Below are 24,058 nucleotides of genomic sequence, written 5' to 3' on the forward strand. Positions count from 1 at the left end.
CAATGAAAAATCTTTGTATTGCACCTACTCATCTAGAAGTTCACATGGCCCACCTGTGACATGCGAGTTCATGCATGTTACTTTTTCATGGATTGTTGGAGAATTGTTAGAACGTACCTTTTACCATCCAAACCACAAAACCCAAGATTATCCCATGAAAGTTCATGGGTTTGAATCATGAATCAAAGTTTTTAGTGACAATTCTTTTTTGGTCTTTTATGAATCATGGACCCAATATGTGAAAACGACGTGGGCCATGAGCCTATTACATGGTGCAAAAAAGTATGGTTCTAAATCCCGTTTCATTCCATTAGCCTTGAGGAGTTTTGGGCAAAACACCTGACCCATGTGTTTGGGTTTGGGTGAGATTTGGGTTGTAAAATGAACTTGACCCTAAACCCATTTTTCTTTCTCTATAAAATATGATGAGTTGACATGGGTTTACTAAATAATAGCATAGCATTTGCATTATCTTGTGTAATTTTTTTTTTTTTTGGGACTATTTTAGTATAAAAACTCACTTTATTTTATTTTATTTTATATACTCACTTTTCAAAATACTCCATATTAGAATATTTATTTTATAATACATTTGATTAAAATATTAATTTTTTTAATTGTTTCTCTTTTTTCACACACAACAATTATCGTTTATTCTTTTTCTTCATCATTGGGATATATAAATAAATAATTAAAAAAACAAATGCAAAATAATTAGTGCAAGTGTAAATTTACTCTGTAGAAATTATATATTTTTACACAATTTTGTATGGCTTGATATGGGGGAATTTTTGGCTTAATTAGTTAAATGTGATATTTTTTCTATTATACAAGCATTGATACAAGTGTTCTAAGTTGTGTTATGTGGTTCAAGGAAAAAAATGACCTATTTTATTCATTATACTCATTTTATATGTACTTGTAAACTTTATTAAGAGAATTTATAAGTGTATTCTTTTCATGGTTTAAAATACCCTCACACATTATTCACAATAAATTTTAAAAAAATAATATGGTTAATTAGGAAAATAATATATTTCAAAATTTAGGTCACATCTTAAAACCTCCTATGTTCTCCCATTTTTTTTACTTGAACAACCATTTATAATCATCTGTATTTTCCCGATTGAAAAAAAAAAAAAACAAAAAAAAAAAAACAAAACAAAAACAAAAACAAAACGAAACAAAACAACTTTAGGATTTACTATTTATCCTATATTGATAATTGTGATAAGGGATAACAATTAAAAAAAAAAATATTTTTTTGGGAAAAATAATATTATTTTATTTATAATTATTAAAAATAGTATTGTAAGAATTATGTTAGTGAATAGCATCTGTAGGGTCTCGATTTATAGGCCAAGTCCAAAACGTATGGGATATTGGCCTAGTGAGTCCAATACAATAAATTTGTAGAGAGTGGGTCAAAAAACTATACCATAATGAATTGAACAACGGTTAGTACTTAATTAAATAGTAATCAAACACTAAATACGAGATTTTGATATCAGTAGACTTTCAATCCGAGGAGGTCGCACTTGTATATATTGATCACAATTGAAAACAAAAACAATTTAGATTGCTACAGTATATTTTTTTTTTCTCCTCTCTCTTCTTCCTCCTCCTTCTTAGGGAAGGTCTCTCCTATTATATAGCTCCTTCTGTAACATCTTGATTCTACACTTGTTGATCATCTGAGTCTCCACTTGAGTACCTATTACATTAGACACCCTCTCTGGATTTCTGTGAGTTGTGGTAGCCAAGGTAACATTGTTTAGAGGTCTTCTCCCCATAAATGCGGCCAGAAAAGTAGTTGTCATGTATTTAATGCGGTGGCAGCAGCTTTCCCCTAAATATTTTTGGGCTTCCTGCTTTCTTGTATGTTCATAAAGTATGTTCTTATCATTGCAGCTTCTTGAAAGGTCATTCTACTTGCTAGAATACATATTTGAGCTGCACATGCCACGTTCGAGGAGTAATTCCTCCTCGGATTACCTTTCATTCGTTCCTACTCATGAGACTTTAAATTGGGACCTTAAATGACTATTTGCCCCTCCTTGGACCATTCAGCGTCCTCGGACAAAAGCCCAAAACCCAACATATTAACCTGGGTATTTATCCCTACAACATCTTTTTGAAAAATGTATTTAAAAAACATGATTTGAAGTGTTGAAAGTTCAAAATTTACACTGAAAATTGAAGAGAACAATATGGAATTATAGACAATACGCAAATAGAAATAAAGAGAAAAAAGAGAGAAGAACAAACGTGGTTTAACCTAATGGCCTATGTTCACACCACTAAAAACTAAATAACTACATATTTATAATAGAATCACATTGTCTAGTCAAATATAATTTGAATTTGAATTACATATTAGTATTTAATTGTATAAAATATCAATTCCATAATCTTCTCTATAAATCAACCTCTTGATTTAGCCTTCATACAAATGGAAAGTAAAATATTCTTCCCCAACACAAAATTGTGTTTCCAATAATTTCACCTCAAACTTTTTAATAAATACCAGTAAAAAAATTATTATTATTAGTTTTTAAAAAAGTTTCATTTTGTAAAATAATTATTAATATATAAGAAATGTTAACGAATATACAATATTAAGAGCACTGATAAAATTTTATAAGAAAATAATTAAGGGTGTGTTTAGATACTGTTTATTTTGTTGAAATTGAAAAATTATTGCTGAAAGTACTGTAAATAAAGGTAAAAGTTTTTTTTTGAAAATTAAATAAAGGTAAAAGTTAGTTGAAATAATATAGTAGATCTCATAAATAGTGTCAAAAAGTACAATGAGACCTACAAATAATAGCAAAAATAAATTAAATAATAAAATAATTTTCATTTTTCATCATATTCCAAATGCATATTAAATAATTTTTATTTTTCATCGTTAGCTTAATGGTAATTAATTTTTTTTTATTAACCAAAAAAAAAAAAATAATAATTTTTTTTGATAATAGGAATAGCGTGTAGCACAGCCTAGACGCGCCATCCTTCCCCAAAATCCCCGATTCGATTAAACTAGAAAGCGCCAGAAAGTAAACGAAAAACCCCAAAATTATAAAAGAGAAAAAAAAAAAAAAAAAAGAAGAAAAGAAAAGAAAAGACAGAGAGCCCTGGAACTGGAGTGAAAAGTAACAAAACCCTAGCCTTCATTTCCCTCCCATACTCTCTCTCTCTCTCACTCTCAAAAACCAAACCTCCACAATCCACAACAATGTCAGCCATGATGGTACTCTCTCTCTCTCTCTCTCTCTCTCTGGTTTTCATTACTCTCATTATTACTAGTACTTCTTGTTGTTTTAGTTTCTTACTAACATTGTCTCCTTTGTGTTTGTGAAAATGCCCGTAAAAAAAAAATCAAACAGCAACCGCAGATCATACTTCTGAAAGAGGGAACAGACACCTCGCAAGGAAAGGCGCAACTAGTCAGCAACATAAATGCGTGCACCGCAGTCGCCGACGTGGTGCGGACCACGCTAGGGCCCAGGGGTATGGATAAACTCATCCACGACGACAAGGGCAGCGTCACCATTTCCAACGACGGCGCCACCATCATGAAGCTCCTCGACATCGTCCACCCCGCCGCCAAGATCCTCGTCGATATCGCCAAGTCCCAAGACTCCGAGGTCCAACCCTATTTATTTTTGTGATTGCAAAACCAAACTGTGTTTATTTATTTCTTTGAGCATTTTGTTGGCAAAATATGGGTACTCCTTGTTTGGGTGTTTGGTCATGTTAAAGGGATCACTAGTAAAAATATGGCATGTTAATTAAGGAAGTGACAGAGATAATGACTTTGGATGGAATAGAATGACCGAAAATGAATACATGTGGCCGACTCTGGCTAATTTGTTGAGGATCCATAGCTGGACTCCAAAAGATTTGGGACTAAAGGGTCTCTTTCTATTTGGCCTATAACTCTTCTAGGAATGGCTTTATGTTTCTTAAGTATCATTTGACATGATAATTCAAGAGAACTATCCTACTCCACAGATCATGTACTGTTAGAGAAGTGTGGATCCACAGTGTTCATGTTGTGGATCTTGAATTAGTTTTTTTTTTTGGTTGAGAGTAATGTGATATGCTAGACATTTAATTTAACCTGGTTCATCTGTGCAGCTATGGGCTACATTTTATACTGGGTTTTTGGAGGATTTTAACAACTGTTATGTTTGTGGTGCAGGTTGGTGATGGAACCACTACAGTAGTTCTGCTTGCAGGAGAGTTTCTGAAGGAGGCCAAGCCTTTCATAGAGGATGGGGTCCACCCGCAAAATTTGATACGCAGTTATCGGATTGCATCCAATTTGGTAGATGATCTGACATCCCCCTCACCCCTCTTTTTATTATGAGGTGTTCACCTTCCTGCATCTTACATATTATGAACAATGTTGCAGGCACTTGAAAAGGTCAAAGAACTAGCAGTTAGCATAGAGGGAAAAAGTCTAGAGGAAAAGAAAAGCTTGCTAGCTAAATGTGCTGCTACTACACTCTCTTCAAAACTCATTGGGGGAGAAAAAGAATTCTTTGCCTCAATGGTTGTTGATGCTGTAATTGCAATTGGGCATGAAGATAGGTTGAATATGATTGGAATAAAGAAGGTAAGTTCAACTGTTAGTCATATAAGCTTGTATTTATAACTACTGTTGTATTGCTGTTTCAGCTTTTAATAATTGGTAATTATAAAAAAAAAAAAGCTTTTAATAATTGGAACTCTTAATCCACTTGCTTGGCTGGGAATTATGACCTAATGACTTGTTTTTTATTACTTGCACTGTAAAATGCATATTGTTAAGATCCATGCTGACACTGACCTACTTGCAACATGGTCGTGTTTTGCCCCTTTCCAAGCCATATGATCCTTTTCCTGTCTATACAGAGAGTTTGAATACAACAAAGTGCAAAAAGGATGTCCGCAGATTCCAGCTGTCATTCCTGAGGACTGAGTAAACTAAGGATCCCAACTTCGTATACTTAGACCTTTTTTCCCCCTAAAAAACCAGATTAGATTACAAAAGATTTAAGAATTGTGATCCAGTTTCAATGTGGGGCTTTTGTGGCACCTTTATTAGGCTACTTTTGTTATTCTTGAGTCTTAGTATTAAGTGTCTTTAAGTTAGAATGTTGTTGGATTAATTTTAATGAAGTTTTACTAAAATAAGGGTAGGTTTAGAGGCCCATGAGATTTAGTTTATGTTTTGATTCCTTTTTCTATTTGGTTATTAGGAATCCTAGTCTTTCTAAGAAAAGGTTATTTATCTCCTAGTCCTTCACTCCTTTTAAGACCAGTATTGGCAATTTGGAGTGGTATACCCTTTGTCTGATGTGTTCAATTTGGAAGGAGCATGACCGTAGAGCATTTTAAGGTGTTGAGAGGCCTTTGAAGGAGTTCAGGTTGTTCTTTTTAAGGGCTTGTATTAGTGATGGCTGTGCTACCCACCAATTCCTTGTTTACTTTGCTTGCTTTCATCGGTAATTGTTTTTTTCTTGATGTTGTTACTCTCTTAGTATATTTCTTGTGTACTGGGGCTCTTTTAAAGGGTTGTACTTAGCTTGAAATGTTTTGCAAAATCAATGAATTGGGAAATATGGGCTGCTTGTACAGGTTCCTGGTGGAAACATGCGTGATTCCTTTCTGGTAAATGGTGTTGCCTTTAAAAAGACATTTTCATATGCGGGTTTTGAACAGCAGCCAAAGAAATTTTTAAATCCCAAGATACTTCTCTTAAACATCGAGTTGGAACTGAAATCTGAGAAAGAAAATGCTGAGATAAGGTAATTGTTTCAGATTTATTTTGTTTGTCATATTCCTTTCGAGAAATTGCTTATACACAACTTTTTTTCCTCAATGTCTGTAGACTTTCAGATCCTTCACAATATCAGTCAATAGTCGATGCTGAATGGAATATCATATATGACAAGTTGGACAAATGTGTACAGAGTGGGGCTAAAGTTGTTCTTTCAAGGCTGGCCATTGGTGATCTAGGCACACAGGTATCTATTGTCCTGTTGCTAAATACATTTATTCAATTTTCAGATTCTGCCTGCTGTAACTATAAGTTGTGTAGATAACTTTTTGTGTATAACATACTTCATGAGCATTTGCATATTTTTTTTAATAGTACACTCTCATGCCCCCCCCCCCCCCCCCCCACCCAATTACATTGAACTTGAGTTATGACTGTAATATCCAGCCTTTGTTTAATGGTGGAAAAGATGCTGCTTGGTCCAAAAGACCATTGGACGTCAATGTATTTAATTTCAATGCTTACATTTTAATGTCAAAATTGTCATTAGCTTTTTGCTAGAGTAGCCATATAAATGTTTTGCTTATTAACGTGTTTAAAAGGTTTTATGTGGTGAATTAATATAAAAAAATATGGTTATGTAACTATAGGATTTGCTGGAACAACTTGTATGTAGCCATGCTATTTTCATTTTACTATTTTAATGGAGCCATAGTTTTATGTGAATAAAATAAAAAACTGTGACTATTATAAGAATCTTATTCATACCTACCAAACTGGTTGTTTTTTTACAGTATTTTGCAGATCGAGATATTTTCTGTGCTGGTCGTGTAACAGAAGAAGATTTGCATCGTGTTGCTGCTGCAACTGGAGGGACTGTACAAACATCTGTCAACAATGTTATTGATGAGGTCTCTATGTTGCCTTTCTTGCTTTATATCTCCCATGTCAGACCAGAGACATTCTTTTGCTAAATGTTGTTCTATGTGTTACTGGAGAGTACTTCCTTCTTTTGTTCAATATCAACTGAAATTATTTGGATTTGTTTGTCATCTAGGTTCTTGGGACTTGTGAGCTTTTTGAGGAAAGGCAAGTTGGAAATGAGAGGTTCAATATATTTAGTGGATGTCCGTCTGGCCTAACAGCTACCATAGTTTTGCGTGGTGGAGCTGATCAGGTCTGTCAGTTGTTAAAAAACTGCATGACTGATATTCTTATGCTTGTGTGCATGTGCACGTATTTTCCATCTTGACCTTGAATTTGTCTTGCATTCAGTTCATTGAGGAAGCTGAGCGGAGTTTACATGATGCAATCATGATTGTTAGAAGGGCTATGAAGAACTCCACTGTAGTTGCTGGTGGTGGTGCTATAGATGTATGATTTTGCAACACTTTATTCAATATTGGTGGTTATTTTAAGGATATTTTGGTGATTCAAAATGTTGTTTTCTGTTGGCAGATGGAGATAAGTCGATATCTTAGGCAGCATGCTCGCACAATAGCCGGGAAATCTCAGCTTTTTATCAACTCTTATGCTAAAGCTCTTGAGGTATGTCTTCTTGGGCATCTTTGTTTTATTTCAAATGAAAAAAAAAAAATTGTATGGTTGGTTGGACATGGAAATATCTAGTACTTTTATGCTTTGTTTGGTTGGGGGGATGGAAAAGTTAAGAGGATAGAAAATATTTGTATTTTTCATCATGTGTGTTTGGTAGAGGATGGAAAAGTATAAGGATAAAGAGTAGATTACTGTTATGCCCCTATTATTAAAATTAGAATGAACAGGGATAATTTTGTGCTTTTCATCTCATTACCATTTTCTCTCCTCTTTTCTCACCAATTTGGTGGGCTTGTGTGGAAAACTTAATCTACTCTATGTTGTTTCCTCTCCCTTTTCACTCCAATCAAACGGTGGAAAATCACATTTTCCTCTCCCTATTCCTTCCCCCCATTTTCCATCCTCTCGCTTTTAACCCCAACAGAATGTAGTGTTAGTGCACAAAAACCAAATTGTTTGGAGCATAATGCACCAATACTTTTACAGGGAAACTTACTCTAATGGAGCCTCTTAAAGCATCATAATATGATGGAATATTGAACTTGCCATCACTAGTCAACCTCCACCTCAAGTGATTCAAACCCTCCCATTTAGGATTTTGGAATATAGAACCTCAAACATAGATTCTATTGATTCCAATTCCCATTATCAGGCACGTATAAATCTAATATCCCATGATTGCATTTCCCTTGCCCAAGTAGGAATGAGCATAATAAACATTCCTATCATGAAAATACTTATAAATAAGAAGAGCACAACCTAATTGATCTCTCCAGATGTGATAAAAAAAAGTGTTAAACAGAGCTAAAAAAAACAAACATGAGTTGAAGTGGCAAAGAAGGTTTTTTTATAGGGCAGAGTAGTCAAAGAAGATAAGTGTAGTTGAACCCATTTAGATGGTAAAGAATTCCTAGAGCCGACCTCAACCATTTGTCATGCTTAATTGAGTATTAGGGAGGAAGGGAGGGAGTCCCCGGTGTGAATAGTTTGAGGCTTAAGTCATGGGTTCAAGTTCCTACTGATATCATGTGTGTGTGTGTGTGTGCGCATGCGCATGTTTGCAACTACAAATTTGCATTTATTGAGACTGATATTTCCTAGCCTGGTGTGGTGCCTGGTTTGCCAATCTTTGAATCCAACCTTGGCACAGAGCTTTCTTTGGGTGTGATTTTGCTGGAGATTACTCTCTGTCCTGGAAATTTTTATTCTAATCTCATGTTAGAAACTACACCTATGTCAGGATCTTAACTGTCTGATTCCTGGAACACAGCATAATAAATTAGTGTAGATGTCTCTGAATTTTGAACCTCAATCATTTCTAATAATTATGAGATAGTTTCGGTTGGGGAAGGTCACTGGTTTAATCTGTGCAGGTGTTTGAGTTTGTGTACCTAACCCAAAAAAAGAGAGGAAGTATTATCTGCTTGTGTTGTTTATAAAGACTTTTGATTTTTGATGGGACCATGTGATGAGGTATGTTCCCCTGATATTGCAGGTTATTCCACGGCAATTGTGTGATAATGCTGGATTTGATGCAACTGATGTTCTAAACAAATTAAGACAGAAACATGCCCTACAATCTGGTTGGTCTCTTTCTGTTATAGATTTTATTTTCCTCACTTTGGTTAAATAAGGGTTGGTTACTGCCACTTTCTTTGTTCTGCATTTATAACCATCAGAATTAATTGAATTAAGTAATATAATCATATAGTTGCCAAATTCTATTCCAATAAGGGTGTTCCCTTTCCTTGTTTGGAGGAATTTCATATTGGAACAGATTCTATTGTGATTTTACATCAAACAGTAGTTTCTGAGTTCTATTGTTTACACATTATTACAATTAATAGGTGAAGGCGCAAATTACGGGGTGGATATCAACACTGGTGGAATTGCCGATTCATTTGCTAACTTTGTCTGGGAGCCAGCGGTTGTGAAGGTATTTTTCAGTTTCCAGTCTGCTTATTTGTTTGTTAATGCAAAATATTTTGCTGATGTTTTTACTTGTTGGCTCTTTGGTGACTTCTCAATTGCTGCAGATCAATGCTATAAATGCGGCTACTGAGGCTGCCTGTCTTATTTTAAGTGTGGATGAGACAGTTAAAAACCCAAAGGTATTCTACATTCTGTTTCATGTTTTGCAAGAGGAAACTGATGCTTTATTTGGGTATCTCTCTGTTGAGACTTGTTCTTGCAATTGTATAATGTCAGTTTGTATCTTGATGTAAAATCTTTAGAAATTCAGCACGAAGTTAGGATTTGTGATGAGAAAAAATAAGGCTTCTTGAATAGGCTTTGATGTTTTGAGTGTTTAGGTAGGAATAAGAACCAACACCAACAACGCGCGCACCCCCCCCCCCCCCCAACACACACACACACACACAACAAACAAAAGAGAAAAAAGAAAGTGAATTTGATGGCTGTTTGGTGTCAAAACAATGAATAGAAGGAGAAACAAGGAAAGATAGACCCTACTCAATCATGGTTAGGAAGAAGGAAATCACACCCAAAGCTTAAAATAAGATTTCAATCTCTTTATTAATGTTAATAATTACAATAAAGCCTTTAATAGGTGCCAAAATCTTTGACAAATTGGCATTAAGACTGGTAAGCTTGTATTTAAATTTTGATTGTGGACAACTCAGGGAGAGCTCTAAAGTTTCTAGCCTTAAAATGAAATGAAATTTTATAAACAAATCAATGCGTATCTTTTCAATTTGTTATTGGTTATGCAACTTGGTTTAGTACCGCTTTACCACATCTATAGAATCAAGTATGTTTATGCAGCTATATAGTTTGAAAAGGCTAAATATAAGTGGAAAAATGGTTTTTTGTTTGGGCTAAATCATATCACAGTGAGATGTACACTAGGTTTTGCAGTTTCCACAAATTAAGCAATTCAAAATATTATTCGAAAACTTGAGGCAGCACATGTATTGGATAGTGTTAATTGTCCTAGGCTCATCCTTATTAGATATGAGGGTAATAGCACCCTCTAGAGTAATTTGTGCTTTGAAGATTTGGTGGTAATATATTGCTATTGCTGGGAGAACAGGTTTATGGCTCTTGCTATATAAGGTTCGTTGTGCAACATTGCATATATGTAACTGTAAATGTATAGATATCTTTAGTACAATTGCAATATAGATGTGTCCTAAATCTTTCCATTTACTGGATAGTTTTATGGATTGAGCTTATGCATATTGATGTTTATCAGAAGAAATATGTCTAGGCATGTTTTACCAATTCAAAATTATGGCCATTTTAGCATGCTCTAAGTTTTGTCTGTGCTCAAGCTTGCTTCTAACATTAGATATATTGATTTATTTGTCCTTTTTGTTCTGAAGATGTGCATAAGCCATGTTAAGCATAATGTATTTTGGTAAATGCAGTCTGAAAGTGCACAAGGAGAAGCAGCTGCTAGTGCCATGGGTGGTCGAGGGCGTGGAGGAGCAGGTTTTCGTGGTCGCGGACGTGGCATGCGAAGGCGATAAGCACTTAGAATTATAATTTTTGGAAGCCTTGTATGCATTCCAACTGGTAATTTTGCTATTTTGACGTGTGGAATTTGAGTGACTTGTCTTTTCTACTGTCATACACTTTGCCACAGGTAAGGCTTTGTTATGAAAGGTGATGATGACCTACTGGTAAGTTAGGAGCAGCATATTGTACCTAAATCAGAATTCTATATGCAAGGGCAACGCTTAATTTGTTTTTCTAGAATTATAATTGGTGGTAGCAATTTTGATTGGAGCTTTTTTATTGTTTGTAGTACATTTCCCATTTTGTATTTATTTTAAGTATTCTTTTTGGAGGATTAAATTTGTGTTTTGTGGCTTGTACTGAACATGACGAATTTGTTCGTAGTTGAAGTTATTTAGTTCTCAAATCGGTGGTCTAGATGTGATATTTTTTTTTTGAGAATGAACCTGTGTAATTTTATTAAGGTAAATCAACTACATCCAATTGTAAAAATGAATTGGATGGAACAATATGTGATGGGACATCTTCTATCCATACTTGAAAATCTGGTATGCGTATAACATGTTTCGTCAGATTATAAGCTATACTGTTGCCGTTTCTCTTAACATGAGAATATAACAATCTACTAAAATTATTCGCAAACACATTCTTATCCTTTACCAGTAGACCCAATGGAGATAGGTTCTGCTCTTGTAACTTCAAAGCTTGAATCAAACCAAGAGCATCACCTTCGAGTATAGCATTTTGGAAACCCAGCTTGTGCACAAACGTCAAGGCTTTCAGTGCAGCCACAGCTTCTACCTCATCTGCCTTATAAGCTGGAATAATTTTTCATGAGCAAGATGCCAAAACAGTTCCATTGATGTCCTTGATTATAACTCCAACACCTGGAATATAGTATCTATCTGAACCTTCCACCGTTAAATTGATCGATGCTTTCTAATAAAGAACTAATCCACCACCCCTTCCCGCTCTTGGTACAACCCATCTATGATCAAAATCAATATTTTGAACAAACTCTAGCCTTGCATCATCTGTAAGTGTCTCGGCTAAAAACATCACAATGGGATCTTTTGCCCGTACTATTTCAATGAGCTCCCTTCCTGTACGTAGGTTTCCGAGTTCATGACAGTTCCATGGTAAACAACTCATTGTTGTAGGTGGGGCTGAACATCAACTCCTGCCACTACAAAAGGTGTGTCTTCTTCACTGAGAGTAGTTAGGAATCTTTTTGCTGAGATCTCAGTGTGGTCTGCCTTGGATCCAACCACTCTTCTTTTTCCTTGGGATTGAAAACTTGTTGCTGTGTTGTCCCTGAGTTTGCTTCTTTCTCTGCGAGTCTAGGTAGGTGTTGCATGTGTAGCAGTTGCTTTGGGAGCCCTAGTTTCAGTAGTAGCATGTGACTTATTAAGTTTTGATTTATCCCTTAAGTTGTCACGTGCACTAGGGTTATTAGTAGTACTCTTTCCCGATCCCAGTAGTTTAGTCGCCCCAAACTCCTTTGCCAAACATAACTCCTCTTTATTTGCTTCCAAAGCAATTTCGGTTTCATTAGGAACCTTTAATTCCGCAGTGATTGCCTCATTAACTTTGTTTTTAAAAGTCGTATCCTTCCTAATAATTTCATCCACTTCATTACGCATTAATGAGGCAATATCTTCGACTTCAATGCTACCACCACAGCTGGTCGTTACTCCATGTGCTTGCTCTGGTGCTTTTCCCCTACTAGAACTAGAATTTTGGCATGAATTGCCGTCCCCAATGTGCTTGAACTCATCCTCTTCTTCTTGGCATAGAACACAAGAACCATGATTGCACTACGTCTTGCAACAACGAAAGGAGGTGCTCTCAAATAAGGTCCAAACTCACGTTGCTCTAGTGTGAGTGTGCCCTCACTGTCAATCCATAGCTCACAATCTCTGTCATCGTGAGTTAGTCGCCCACACCAGTAGCATAGATTTGGCAGCCTCTCATACTTGAATGATATCCACACCTGCTTACCTCCTTCACCGACAGATATCAATCTTCCATGGCACAGAGGTAAAGACAGATCTATGGATACCTGAATGCGTATAAATTGATTGTCATAAAATATTTTTGGATTTGTCGGCGCGAAAACCTCCCCCAGAACACTACCAATTTTCTTCGTTGCCTCAATGGTCATATATTTAATCGGAATTCCATGAAGTTGAACCCATAGTTTAGTCTTCTCAAACTTTATATCTTGAAGCGAGGACTTGTTATCATATCGACTCATTATCATCAGGTGTTTGTCAAAAGTCCATGGTTCGCTTTCTAAAATTCTAACCACATCCTCCCTGTTGTCGAAGGTGAAGAGAATTTTGTGGTCTCCAAAACTCTCTGAATCTTGAAACCATTCTTGGCTCTCCATAGCGGGGTAAAAGTCTTAGCTATGACCTCCATGTTGATGGCTCACTTAGTTAGAAACTTAGCAGCAATGGAGAACTTTTCAATACTTTCGTCATCAAGTAAACAACCACTTGGTCCCTCTCTATCTAAAAGTGTAAGCCGATTCCATGACTGAGCCAAATCATCCATCCTCGCACTTGCTCAAAACTGTTTCCCAAACCCCCAAAAAATAACCCAACAATCCTAGAAATAACAATGGTACTCCCAGGATACTAAGCAACTTCATAGAAGGGACACACTAATTCTACTGTGTAAAAGAAATTAGAGAGATACCCCAACTTCTAAACACAAACTTTTTTCCCAACCAAAGCTTTTGGTAGCTCTCAACAGCTTCAAAAGTATTTAGATGTGATATTTTGATTGTTAAGGACATGTATGATATGAATTGTGAAAGGTCTGTCCAGATGCTTAATTGCATGGTTTCGTAGTTGCGTTTTGCGGGTAGAAAAGCTATTTGCAGTGGTTATTATCCAAAATTATTAGTGCATTGGATATATACACTATCTTAATTCTCAAATTTGTGACTTCAGAATCATAAAACCAGGAGATCTGAATCCTATAAAAATTGGTGCAAGAAAAATAAGGATGCGCACGAGCATGGGGTGCATGTGTGTCGCTGGTGAGTGATCCTGTTTTTCGTGTATGACGCACAATAGTAGTGTGTTGGTAGTTGATTTTCTGTTGAGCGAATTACACTACTCAGAATGAAATTGTGTTCCACGCATGCTGTTGAGTCCTCCCAAATATTGTGTATGGCGTACAATTGCAGCGCATGTTGGTAGTCGATTTCTGGTTGAGCAAGAATCACCATCCGGAATGCAGTGTGTTCTTCCATTGCACCCCATGTCCTGTGAATATTGGGATTAAATTGGTGGTAAGTTTAAACCCTAAAAAACCCTTGATCGGACCCAACCCAATCCACTTGCTATTTAGGCTGAACCAAATCAAACCTCAAACCAAAACCTAAATACAACTAAGCCAAAGGCCCATTCAGAATTCGTTCCTAACACAAATCCATGCTCAATTAGAAGCTAACCAAAATCCAAGTCTACCACCAACTTGGTAAAGTGTGTAATTTAGATTTTAGCCAACAGATTTTCTTTAGTTTAAAGCAAATAAAAAAGATCTTGATCCCATTAGTTGCAGCAAGTACAAGAACTGACCAAAGGAATTTCAAGTTGTAGCACATTGGCTTAAAAAGAAAAATTAAAGCCTGACATGTTCTATAAATGTGCAAGATTTGAGCTCCTCCCGTTTGAAATGACACAACGAGGACCTATTTAAGCTACTTTCAATAAAACTGCTAGGCCTGGAATTACATAAAGGCCTCATTTGTTATGCTACGAAATGGGAAAAAGTAAAAGATAGAGCTCCGCAGATGCTTAAAACTGGAACAGCATTTGGGGAGTATATCCAAGATTATCAAGGTGAGCAGCCATGGCTTTGTTCATGGGTGGTGGCCCACACCTCAATATCTGCAATTAGACGATAATTAGTCCTAGTCAATGGCATTAACTAATTACTGTGTGATGAGAGAGAGAGAGAGAGAGAGAGGTTTAAGAAGACTGATTTTAATTTCACCTGAATATCAGGTGCTGGCGAGGGGCAGACCGTTTGAATCATTTCCTTAGTTACATACCCAATACCACCTTCCCATCCTTCAGGTGGCTGTAGATTGTATTCAATCAGTATGACAACCACAGAATAAAAACAAAACTCTTCAAGAAAATTAACTTGTTAGTTGTTATAGAGATTTTCTATTGGGGATGGGGAAAATAATGGAGGGGAATGGGGGAGGCAGAAACCGAAGTGTACCATGCTTATGGACTAAGCTAGTACCCAACCACTTTCAAAATTTTCAAATAAATCTTCAATTATCTGTGCATATCAATAATATTTTTAATTATTTGTTCTCTAGTAATAAGACTATGAAAGTTTATATATTTTTAACAGGATAACTTTTTCAAACAGGGAAACAGATGCTATTTGTCTCTGGACAAGAATGATGGGAGATTTGTCAACCAAAAAGACATGGAAAGCAATTTCAAACACGTGCAATCTGACCTAAGTATATCACAAGAAATGGCTAAAGCCAACTCATAGTAACATTTCCAGTGTTAATTCTATTCCAATTTCTGAGCATAGTTTGAACATATAAAACCATTTTTCTGGTTTATACATAATATACCTCAAACTGGACAACAAGAATCCATCAGTAATGCCCATACATATATGTGACTGGATTCTGACAATCAAATCTCAATCTACTCATGAATTGAGGTCATAGATACCCTGTCTAGAGTAACTTTATCTCTATTAGCATTTACTACTAGATGCTTACATGACCAAAAGTTCCATTTCAGTGAGCATGATCCTGATCCTAGAGCAACTAGTGCACAATGAAATAAACTAGAAAAAACTATATCAAGTGCTTATGGGAAAAAACAAGGATGAAAGCATGGCAACCTTGTCACACCCATCAAATAACAGGCCAATCTTTGCACCAATTCATGGATTTGCATCCATGCAATCTTTTCAAGCCAACTTTGCTTTGCATCCATGCATCTTTTCTAGGCAACTTTCAAGCCAAGAACCATTGAGAGGCATGTAATTTTATATCAAGTTGCAAGTAGGAAAAAAGGTTAAAAAAACATGTCTGCTCCCAGGATAAGTCAGGTTTATAAAAGCAAGGCACATTACAAATTACAAGTAAATATGACACACCTACAAATTACAAGCCTAATTAATAAGCAACAAAGCATACCAAGGTTATACAATAATGGAATCTCTGTCCCTTGACAGGAGTAGACAATCAATCCCAAGCCCTTGAGGCCTCAACCCTAGTCCCGGGAGTTTCAAAAGTAAAAATCAAATCCTTAAAATTGTAAAATGATCCAATTTGATCTGCACACTAATTTGGATGCTAATCTATCATATGATTGGGCAAATCAATGATAAAAATTGTAAATGGCTTAAAAATTACATGCCAGAAATCCAGGTAAATGAAAAGTGCCATGTGGCCACCATGATAACTCACTAAGGCCACGTGGAAAGAATATGGAATAAGATTTTTCGCTTTCTGAACTTGAATTTGCTGAATAATTTCTCTATTTCATGTTTGGTTGATGAGAAAATGTTGGGAAAATACAAGGATATTTAAAGAAAAAAACATGGAGTAATAATTTTACAAACTTTTGATACTCTAGGAACCAAAATTTGAAAATAGGGAAAACTTTAAGGACCAAATTGGATCATTTTTTACAAAATTTAAGAGCTTGATTGCTGACTAGATTGGATAGTGAGAAAACTTGAGAAAAAGTGATATTTGCCAAATGAAATGCAAGATGAAAGTTTTCATTATTCAACTCAATTACTAAGAAAGGGAGATCTGCAATACACAGAGAAAAATTTGTGTAATGAATAATACCACCATCCAAAAAAAGAAAGAAAAAAGTGATGAATAATACCTGATTCAGAACATAATAGACACTGAAGCGGCTGGGAAAGCTAATGGCAAGGTTATCCAGTTCATCCTGTACAGATAAAATTGTGATAAAGTTGACTTAATTGTTAAGAACTTCTCACATCTACTACTTTCCAAGCCACTTGTAACTAGAAATTCATTAATTGCATCCAATTTTTCTCACATGTTGAAGTGTCTGCTTGGGAGTCCATAATTTATCAGTCACTATCATCATATGATATATCTGATCTCATTTATTTTCTTGGTCAAGCCCCATAATTTCTAATTATTCTTTTCTATGAAAATTCAAACAAATGCTTCCACATGCTTCTAGCTTCTTCTAGCCTTTCTCCATTCTCCCAAAATTTTATGTATGATATGTTTCCAAAAATGATTTTTCTTAAAGATGCCAATAACCTTATAGCTCAACTGGCATCTCTTGGTGTTTTCAATGGAGACGTCTTAGGTTCAAATCTCCCCATCCCCAATTATTGAATCATCAAAAGTAAAAATGATTGTTCTTAAAGATTTAAATATATTTGTTGTTCTCATATATTAGTACAATAGTACCCAAGATTTTTTTTTCCATTTATGTAACAACTTATGATTTTGGAAGAATATGAATCCTTTCTCCTCTTCAATTTTCCAAGCATCCTCAACTTTGAGTCTATGAACATACAAAGTAAGCAAAGTAACAAAAATCTTAGAGCTCATCCCAGTAGGATTGCCCCATATCCCTAAGCCTAAGCCTTTTTCCCCCTTTTCTTTTGGGGAGGTTTGAATAATGGAGTCAAATAACACTTGGTGGATTGGGACACAGTGCTCTTCACAAAATGTTGAGTCTTCAGGTTAAGAAGTTTAGGTGTTTTTAATCAGGCTAGAAAAATGGTTGTTTATGGATAACCGGGGGGGGGGGGGGGGGGGGTAGGACAAAGCAATTTTTGGAGGTGTACACTGAGCACTAAACAAAGGGACGAGATGAGCGTTTCACACATTGGTATCCTATGTAATCCATAGGGATACAGGACCACCTTAGAGAGTTAGGCACAAAGAGAGAGAGAGAGAGTTTTACCTTCAATAGAATGTCCTCATATGTGACGTTGGCATAAATAAGATGTACAATGGTTTTGTCATCTGGGTTTTCTAAGATGGCTCTTGCAACCTAAAGAAAGCAGAAAGAGGAAGCAATAATAAGACTCAAAGTAAAAGCATTGGGATTGATGAAAAGCCTCCAGCATCTACACTCAACAATTCAAAACCTGGAACATGGGAGTAATGCCAGTGCCACCAGCAAGCATCCCAAAAGCTCTAACTTGGTTGGGCTGATACTTGAAGCGTCCCTGGAAGTGACATAATAAACACATAATTAACCATTTAAGATAATTTCAAATTTTGATATAAACTGGAGGATCAGAGGTTTGGGAACATTTTCCGGATTACAAAAATTTAAATTAATCACAAAAAGACCATTCACAGACTCATAGAGAGAGAGAGAGAGAGAGAAATTAAAATTTCATAGATTGCTTGTAGCTTTACTCATATTTGGACAGAAAATAGTGATGGATATATAAACCATAATTCTGTGTTCATTTTTTTTTTTAACAAAAAGAAGCATTTTTTATTTACTTAAGCATCTCATTCATAACACTCTTAATCTATTGTGTGGCATAATTTTTTTTGGTTATAAATATTTTTAAATAATGGTCAAATTATTATATTCACCATTCCCTAACAATTTAAGTTTTGGAACGATTCAGTAATTTACTATATATCGTTTGGCATAAATTCCTAGAAAAGCTCATCATTGTATGTGAAAAAGGAAAAAACCCTGTCCGATAACAGATGATCCCATATGTATTGTATGTGTGTGTGTGTGTTTTTCCTAGCTCAGTAATTCCTACTTGATGAACTATGAGACCAAAGATTAGAGAAGTTTATCTCAAGAAGCAAATATAATATGACTTCACTTTATATAATGGGTTTAGTACAGTCATTAGGTAGAACAGATCAACTTGTATAAGAAGACCCTACATAATTTTCCACAGTCAATATTACTCAAGTTGTTCACAGTGAATGTTATTTCTATTTAAATGATTCATAATTGAATCAAACAATTCGAAAAACTACACAATAGGTGAAGCTCACCAACCATCTCAGAAAGCAGAATGGATAGAAGGGGCACAAGAGATGGGAATTGGAAATAATGTATCTCAAAAGGAAGTAAGTTTACCTTGGGTCCCTTCACTGCCAAGTAATCACCTTCACGCATCTCTCGAAAATGGTGGGACATCCTTCCTTGAGGATACATCTACTTAACATGAAACAGACAAATAGAATATAATCAATACAACAACAACAACAACAACAACAACAAAAAAAAAAAAAAAAAATCATGAAAAAAAGTAAATTTGAAAATGGTATGTGGCAGAGCACATGAACCTTTATAACTAATTCAAAGTATCCAACATCAGAATCCAAAGTTGTTGGGGTATATGGTTTAACCACTTCATCACCAAGACTATCTTTTCCTCTGTAGAAGAAAGTGATGAAAAGTGTAAAAAAAAACCATGATAGAGCAAAAAGCAACTAACAAGTCTAGTACAATTAAAAATTAAAATACGTATTGGCTTTGTTCGATGATGTGGGTAAGTTAAAAAAACAAAACCATGAAATAAAAACCTGCAGCTCATATGCTGTCCGATTGGAAGTCCCAAGACTGACATTGGTGTGGGAAGAGCAAACTTGAACTTAGCCACATTATGGCTCAGCTGCGTGCGTTTAACAAGTTCGAATTCCCTGAAGTTCTGGGGGTCCAAGCAACCTATATTATGACACATCTATATTAAAACTCAGTTTAATAATAAAGGCCATAAAATACTCTAATTCTACTGAATTTTTTTACAACATTACAAACTCTATTTAATCAATCAATTGCTCGACTAAAATAGGAACCAAAATTTTTAAAATAAATGTCATTATTTCTTAGTAAATTTAATCTAAAAGCAATGAAAGCCGTATGCACAGACACTTCATTTGAGGTCCCGTACTTGTATTGTATCAATGTCCTATCTACCGAATCATATTATAATTTTTCAAAAATTGCTTGTTTCGCTATATCGTACCCGTACCTGTATCCCTGTATCCGTGCATCCTAGGAGATGTGTACTATAGATACAAGAGAGAAAGTAAACAAGATCAAATTTCCTTTTTCTATTTTCTATTTTCGCCAAAAGATTGTAACTATGAATTTGAATTCTAATCACTAAGCACAAAATTCTCCATTATTGTAATAATCTCTAAGAGTTTGAATGCTAATTACTGATCATAAAATTCTCGATGATTGTAACAATCTCCTAAACTAGAGTGAGTTCAAAACAGCATCAAAATCTTGTAATGATCCAAGATTCACGAACAACAAAATGCCTGTATAGCAGAAACTTACTCGCAAAAACCTAAATGAAATTTGATTTTTTTTTTTTTTGCTTAAAAATATTACAGAGCATCGGATCTAAGATTGAAATGTTAGCATTGATTAACAAGAGCTAAGGAGGAACGATCAGATGCATTTGGAGAAATCCAAAAAAAAAAAAAAGTGAGAGGTTGAAAAGTGACCTTTAGGTTTTTTGGTGAGGTAGTAGTAGTAGGCGGTGGCACCAACGACGGCGACGAGAGCCACCGCAATGGTTATCATCTCCGCCCTGTGCGACTGTAAAAGTTCCATGGTTTTGAGTCCAAATCTTGCGTGAGAGTGAGAGTGAAGCCACTTCAGAATATGCTATGCAATGCAAGAATCATCATCAGCTTGCATTTTATATGAAAAGAATGCAGGGTTGCCAGGGAAAGTTGCCCACACTGAATCAGAATCTCCCTTTTCTTGCCACGTGTTAACCCCTAATTTATTGCGGGGAATATTTTTTTTATTTTTATTTTAAATAGGACTGAAAGTTTGGTAGGAAAAAGAATTTTAGCAGTGAAGCTTTTGCAGCATTCAATTACTTTAAATATTTGAAAAATTACCATTTATAATGTTTTAAAGGTATTTAAAATGCTTTTTCTTAAAAGCAAGGTTTTTAAAAAGGTAATTGTAGGAGCAATAACCTAAAATTATATATTGGCCTTTAGGCTTTGGTGGAGGACGTTGGTTGGTTTGAGGATGTATAAATAGTAGTGAGGGAAGTTGCCCACATTAAATCAGAATCTCTCTTTTTCTTGCCACATGTTAGCCCCTAATCTATAGTCGGGATTTTTTATTTTTATTTTTATTTTTAAATAGTGCTGAAAGTTTGGTAGGAAAAAGAATTTTAGCGATGAAGCTTTTACAATATACTACTACTTTAAATATTTGGAAAATTACCATTTATAATGTTTTAAAGGTATTTAAAAAGATTTTTCTTCAAAACAAGGTTTTTAAAAAGGTAATTGTAGGGATAAGGGCCCAAAATTATATATTGGGCCTTAGGCCTTGGTCGAGGATGTTGGTTGGTCCGAGGATGAATAAACAGTAGTGAGGGAAGTTGCCCTCACTAAATCAGAATCTCTCTTTTTCTTGCCACGTGTTAGCCCTTAATCTATTGCCGGGAATTTTTTTTTTTTTTAATTTTAAATAGGGCTGAAAGTTTGGTAAGAAAAAGAATTTTAGCGGTGAAGCTTTTGCAATATATTACTACTTTAAATATTTGGAAAATTACCATTTATAATGTTTTAAAGGTATTTAAAAAGCTTTTTCTTAAGAACAAGGTTTTTAAAAAGGTAATTGTAGGAGCAAGGGCCCAAAATTATATATTGGGCTTTAGGCCTTGGTCGAGGACATTGGTTGGTCCGATGATGAATAAACAGTAGTGAAGGAAGTTGCCCACACTGAATCAAAATCTCTCTTTTTCTTGTCACGTGTTAGCCCCTAATCTATTGTCAGGAATATTTTTTATTTTTATTTTTATTTTAAATAGGGCTGAAAGTTTGGTAGGAAAAAGAATTTTAGCGGTGAAGCTTTTGCAATATACTACTACTTTAAATATTTGGAAAATTACCATTTATAATATTTTAAAGGTATTTAAAAAGTTTTTTCTTAAAAACAAGGCTTTTAAAAAGGTAATTATAGGGACAAGGGCCCAAAATTATATATTGGGCCTTAGGCCTTGGTCAAGGATGTTGGTTGATCTGAGGATGAATAAACAGTAGTGAGGGAAGTTGCCCACATTGAATCATAATCTCTCTTTTTCTTGCCATGTGTTAGCCCCTAATCTATTGTCGGGATTTTTTTTTTTAATTTTTAAAATAGGGTTGAAAGTTTGGTAAGAAAAAGAATTTTAGCGGTGAAGCTTTTGCAATATACTACTACTTTAAATATTTGGAAAATTACCATTTATAATGTTTTAAAGGTATTTAAAAAGCTTTTTCTTAAAAACAAGGTTTTTAAAAAGGTAATTGTAGGGGCAAGGGCCTAAAAATATATATTGGACTTTAGGCCTTGGTCGAGGACGTTGATTAGTCCAAGGATGAATAAACAGTAATGAGGAAAGTTGTCCACACTAAATTAGAATCTCTCTTTTTTTTTGCCACGTTTTAGCCCCTAATCTATTGCCGGGAATTTTTTTATTTTTATAAATAGGGTTGAAAGTTTGGTAGGAAAAAGAATTTTAGCGGCGAAGCTTTTGCAATATACTACTACTTTAAATATTTGGAAAATTACCATTTATAATGTTTTAAAGGTATTTAAAAAGCTTTTTCTTAAAAACAAGGTTTTTAAAAAGGTAATTGTAGGGGCAAGGGCCCAAAATTATATATTGGGCCTTAGACTTTGGTTGAGGACGTTGGTTGGTCCGCTGATGAATAAACAGTAGTAAGGAAAGTTGCCCACATTGAATCAAAATCTCTCTTTTTCTTGCCACGTGTTAGCCCCTAATCTATTGTTGGGAATATTTTATTTTTATTTTTATTTTAAATAGGGCTGAAAGTTTGGTAGGAAAAAGAATTTTAGCGGTGAAGTTTTTGCAATATACTACTACTTTAAATATTTGGAAAATTACCATTTATAATGTTTTAAAGGTATTTAAAAAGCTTTTTCTTAAAAAAAAAAGGTTTTTAAAAAGGTAATTGTAGGGGCAAGGGCCCAAAATTATATATTGGGTCTTAGGCCTTGGTCGAGGACGTTGGTTGGTCCGAGTATGAATAAACAGTAGTGAGGGTGTTAAGCTCAGAGCCCCATGGGTAGGTAACAAATGAAAAGTATGGAAGGCATGCCAAGGAGGAATGTCCCCTCGGATGAACAGATTATAAATCAAAAGTATATCATACCATTCAAGGTGACCTTCTAAAAAGTTCCACTGATGAGGACTTGCATCGTAAACGTACAAGAGGGATGAGAGTTCAAAAATATCTAAAAAAAAAGCTGCTACTATCGCATTGAATGCTTTGTAGCTAATTCTCTGACCGCATTAATGGGGAAGTGATCTCTGAACAGTGTTCTTCAGCCTTACAGCTACCCCCAAGGACTTTAGGAAGGTGCTGATGGGACAAGGATCAACATAAGCAATCTACTGTCCACGTGTAGGGTAAAGATGAGAAAGAAGAAATAGTATAAATTAGAGTGAAGATCCTAAAAGGAGAGGATCGAGAAATCAAGAGAAAAATACTGTAGTAATCAGAAATCAATTTTGTAATCAACTCGTAAGATATATATAAGGATTCATCTCCTCAGATTGTGTCGATGACGATTTTTCTTTAGATTAAATCAATTTATCTTCCGGTTCTTTTCATTTTAGCCCATTGTATTTGTTGTCCAACTCATTTTAGCTCAGTTTTCCAATCCACTCTCTACAAATTTATTGTTTTGGGCTTTTTGGGCCTAAGTCTATCCATCTTTTGGGCTCATGACTCAAATCTGGTCCTTACAGTAAATTTTTTTAAAAGCAATGTTTGAAAGTTTCATATTTAGTCCAAATTTCAAATTTTTAGTTTTAAGTTGTTTAAATATAAAGCCTTTGTTTCTCAAAAAAAAAAAAAAAAAAAAAACCTTTTCTTTATTATAAAAAAAAGGTTAAGTGCCAAGTTTCAGATTTAGTCCAAATTTCAAATTTTTAGTTTTAAGTCGTTTAAATATAAAGCCTCTTTTTTTTTTTTCTTTTTTTCTTTTTTTTGCAATCAGACACTTTTCTTTATTATAAAAAAAAAAAAAAGTTAAGTGCCTTTTTTCCTTAAATTTTTTTTTTTTTTAATTCTTAAAATGTATATGATATTTTTTTTTTAATTTTTTTTTGGTTTTTAAACTAGAAAATGTTTGGTTTTTGTCTATAAACCATTGAAAATGTTTTGCCTTATATCTTTAGAGACGTCTCTAGTGCTATGGGTTTTGGCTTATG

General features: G+C 34.9%; 2 protein-coding genes across 3 annotated transcripts; one reads left to right on the forward strand and one right to left on the reverse strand.

Annotated features, from left to right (window-relative positions):
- The first annotated feature begins 3,085 nt into the window (after window positions 1–3,085).
- LOC126725319 (T-complex protein 1 subunit eta) lies at window positions 3,086–11,213 on the forward strand. Its single transcript, XM_050429964.1, has 14 exons — window positions 3,086–3,253; window positions 3,390–3,650; window positions 4,208–4,333; window positions 4,421–4,624; window positions 5,629–5,798; window positions 5,882–6,017; window positions 6,565–6,681; window positions 6,828–6,947; window positions 7,046–7,144; window positions 7,229–7,318; window positions 8,823–8,910; window positions 9,175–9,263; window positions 9,364–9,438; window positions 10,717–11,213. Exons 1-14 carry the CDS (start codon window positions 3,239–3,241, stop codon window positions 10,816–10,818), a joined length of 1,692 nt encoding a protein of 563 aa, XP_050285921.1. The 5' UTR covers window positions 3,086–3,238; the 3' UTR covers window positions 10,819–11,213.
- Window positions 11,214–14,351: 3,138 nt separating this feature from the next.
- LOC126725326 (NADH--cytochrome b5 reductase 1-like) lies at window positions 14,352–20,493 on the reverse strand. Of its 2 annotated transcripts, XM_050429972.1 has the most exons (9): window positions 20,313–20,493; window positions 19,380–19,521; window positions 19,140–19,230; window positions 18,931–19,008; window positions 17,960–18,040; window positions 17,773–17,862; window positions 16,705–16,770; window positions 14,819–14,905; window positions 14,352–14,712 (listed from the first exon to the last, which is right to left on the reverse strand). In XM_050429972.1, exons 1-9 carry the CDS (start codon window positions 20,419–20,421, stop codon window positions 14,620–14,622), a joined length of 837 nt encoding a protein of 278 aa, XP_050285929.1. In that variant the 5' UTR covers window positions 20,422–20,493; the 3' UTR covers window positions 14,352–14,619. The 2 variants fall into 2 exon arrangements, with proteins under 2 accessions (XP_050285929.1, XP_050285942.1); XM_050429985.1 differs by lacking the exons at window positions 14,352–14,712; window positions 14,819–14,905 and adding an exon at window positions 15,335–15,815.
- Window positions 20,494–24,058: the final 3,565 nt, after the last annotated feature.

Source organism: Quercus robur, chromosome 1 (genome assembly GCF_932294415.1).
Source record: "Quercus robur chromosome 1, dhQueRobu3.1, whole genome shotgun sequence".
Lineage (NCBI taxonomy): Eukaryota > Viridiplantae > Streptophyta > Magnoliopsida > Fagales > Fagaceae > Quercus > Quercus robur.